Genomic DNA, 3,127 nt, shown 5'->3' with positions numbered 1-3,127 from the left:
TATTTGAAAGACAACTGTTTTTAGATATTCTCATATTACTTTATTATTATTTACAAATTATTTATTACTATTTTACTATTATTCTCGTTATTATTAATTATTATTAACAAATAATCTGTGATAGGACTTAGGTCTTGTTTGGTTAACCAAAATTAAAAATCTCATCTTATCTCATCTCAACTCATCATTATAATTTTTTCAAATTTCAATACAAAATATAATAAACAATCTAACTTTTTTAAATCCCAATACAAAATTAATATTTAAAAATTATATTATAATAATATTTTATTTATTACTATTTAAAACATTTCATCTTATCTTATCTGTGTAACCAAACGGGGCCTTAATATCCAAAGTAAGCCTTCCTCTCTCTTTCTTCTTTTTTCCTTACCACTTGCGTTTTTGTAACGTACTTTAGGGGACAAAAGTTAGGGGAGTGGTGCTGGAATAGCTCATGTTTTGTCAACATAAGTAGGTGCTAATTACCTAGTCTGATCTCCAAAGATCAATTATACCAAAGAACATAATGAAAGACCTATAAGTATGTATCTTAGAATCGTGATCATGTAGAGGAACGACAGTCATTAATGGCAAAGGACTATTATTCATTAACAAAAGAAAGATTAACAAAAACAGCTCAGAAGCTTTGCCATGTTAGGTCAAGAGGGAACCCATCTAGAAACTCTAGGAAGCCTGGACTCTCCAAAATTGGTTGATAATCAACCTGAAACAAAGGCGATAATTCAGCAAAGTACTGCTTGCTCATCATCCATTGCGATTCTCCATTATTAGATACAGCAGTACCGGGAGTAAAAAGGTTTTCACTTTCCATCACTTCCATGAATTTGTTATGATCATGATCATCACCATTGTGACAGAGCTTAGAGTCCAAAGAATCAGTGCTGGAGAGTGTTTGGAATTGAGAGTCTTCCACCCGATGAAGAAGAGCAGAGTGTGTTTTTTTGGAAGTACCCACAACTTTTTTATTTGGGTTTTTGATGCCCAGCTTCTTGCACAAATGGGTGTTCCAGTGGTTTTTTACTTGGTTGTCAGTTCTACCTGGCACTCTTCCCGCAATCAGCGACCACCTACACATTACACATTACACACACACAGAGTCATCAAGTTCATGTCGGCAATAATATTTACTACCTTATTGAAAGCGTTTTATTTTTTTCCTCTTTTTTGGACTCATGTATATAATATGTTTCACAGACTCAATTCCGTACAGAAATAATGTGAAATAATATGAACACTTATTGCAAGCTAGCTAGCTAAGCATCCAATGTTGTCATCTCGAGAAATGCATCTAGGTTCTCCTCGAAAGTTATTTCAGCTTTTTTCCACAGCTGAGAGGATTTCTCTACCTGTAGTCTGTAGATTTGCCAAATGTATCGGGAAATAACGAAGGAAAGGATAAGGAGTGGATCACTTGGATTGACCATCATCATGTGCAGTAAAATTTGCAAGATCCTTTAACTTTTTAGGTTAAAATATAAATATATGAAATGAGTTTAATTCTTTTTTAATAAAAGATCGAGAAAGTAATAAATTTTATTAATAATTAATTTAAAATAAATTGAATTTACTAACAATCAAGTTACATTCAAGTATATTTGACTTGTTTATATTAAAAAAAGCATGCTTTGACTCTATCAAATGAATGACACTAATAAAGTCTTGCCAAATAGTTATTCAAGCACCTACTCTTGAGTATATTAAAGCGAAGTACGGTAAATATATATTTCCTTTTTTATTATCTATATCCAACAAAATATTTGGAAATATAAGACAAACTCTATACAAATTGTTTTATAAAAACTAATCATATTAATAAAAAATAGATATTTTACAATTATTAAAGTGAAATCTATTTTTTAGAGATGATCAACCTGTTCCCCAGAAGGTTATGGAGTCTGATGATTAGATCTTCTTCTTCCTCAGAGAAACCGCCGCGTTTCACAGTTGGGCTCAGATAATTCAGCCACCTTAATCTGCAGCTCTTTCCGCACCTCTGTAAACCTGCAAACCATTCACATAACAAAGCCAAATCCCAAGAGTTGTTCTTTGCAGCTTCCAGTTGCAGAAATTAAACAGTTATAGATTCATTGTGAAGCTAGCTAGATAGCTCATTCCTAGATTTATCATGTTTCTTTCTTAAATTACCTGTCATCTTAGAGATGCGGTTCCACTTTCCTCGGCCGTGCACCCTGACGTAGTCTAACAGAATCCGGTCCTCCTCCTCTGTCCACAGCCCTTTCTTATACCGATTCTCTACCTCCATTTTTGTTTCAAACGGAGAGAGAGACAGAGGCAGAGAGAGAGAGAGAGAGAGAGAGAGAGAGAGAGAGAGAGTTACGTACTGTGGACTGAGGTGGGCTTAGCCTGTTGGAAAGGCTTTGTATGGCTGGATGTTTTTGGATTTTTTCCACAGTCTTGGGTAGCGTGTGGAATCTGGATCACATGGCTAGGTTTTGTCAACGAAGTCCCAGCAGTTTTTGGTTTTTATAGCAATGACGTAACAGTGCATGGATTTTCATTTAAAATCCAGAAGAAAGATAGACAACTGCTCCATGTAAAACCAAGACTATTCTCTTATTTTAATTCTCACCATTTTCACATATGTTAAGAGTTTTTTATGTACAAAAAATGGGGTAGGTACACATATCAAGATCACACAAACAAAATATGCTTCTCATTCAATGCACAAAGTCAAATAACCTATCGCTACATGGAAGCTGTTCCTTCCCCAACACCACTCTTTATTTGCTTTCTATAATCTCAACTTTGGACCCATGTTTGTCCTTACGTATCTATAATCAATTATCCTTGCAACATCCAACCACGAAATTTGGTTTATAACTTCGACACTTTACACCGATTCTACAATATTTGTTGTTTAGTTGATCGAGTAGTACGCGCGAGAAGAGATCAGCATTCCAACGAAGCTCTTGTGAACATGAAAAACTTGGATTTTGTTGGAGGAAAATATGAATATTAATTGGAGTTGTCAGTTCGATCATAACGATGATTGTCAATTGATGATTACCAAATTCTAAAACCAAAACAATTAAATTAAAGAAAAATAATATTTACAATTTTAAAGTGTACAAGTATCGTTTAC

At 34.0% G+C, this 3,127-nt stretch overlaps 1 protein-coding gene across 1 annotated transcript; it reads right to left on the bottom strand.

Moving 5' to 3' along the window:
• Positions 1 to 587: 587 nt before the first annotated feature.
• On the bottom strand, positions 588 to 2,476 carry LOC122309257 (transcription factor WER-like). Its single transcript, XM_043122656.1, has 3 exons — positions 2,170 to 2,476; positions 1,896 to 2,025; positions 588 to 1,091 (listed from the first exon to the last, which is right to left on the bottom strand). Exons 1-3 carry the CDS (start codon positions 2,285 to 2,287, stop codon positions 641 to 643), a joined length of 699 nt encoding a protein of 232 aa, XP_042978590.1. The 5' UTR covers positions 2,288 to 2,476; the 3' UTR covers positions 588 to 640.
• Positions 2,477 to 3,127: the final 651 nt, after the last annotated feature.

Source organism: Carya illinoinensis, chromosome 5, assembly GCF_018687715.1.
Source record: "Carya illinoinensis cultivar Pawnee chromosome 5, C.illinoinensisPawnee_v1, whole genome shotgun sequence".
Lineage (NCBI taxonomy): Eukaryota > Viridiplantae > Streptophyta > Magnoliopsida > Fagales > Juglandaceae > Carya > Carya illinoinensis.
Note: the sequence above shows the minus strand (reverse complement) of the source record. Positions and strands in the feature narration are given on the sequence as shown.

What these genes read in the sequence shown, in the direction of transcription:
- LOC122309257 (XM_043122656.1), bottom strand. Translation starts at nt 2,287, where the DNA reads ATGGAGGTAGAGAATCGGTATAAGAAAGGGCTGTGGACAGAGGAGGAG. An exon ending in CCGCATCTCTAAGATGACAG is followed by an intron (nt 2,026 to 2,169) that starts GTAATTTAAGAA and finishes AATGGTTTGCAG; the next exon opens with GTTTACAGAGGTGCGGAAAG. An exon ending in CATAACCTTCTGGGGAACAG is followed by an intron (nt 1,092 to 1,895) that starts GTTGATCATCTC and finishes TGTAATGTGTAG; the next exon opens with GTGGTCGCTGATTGCGGGAA.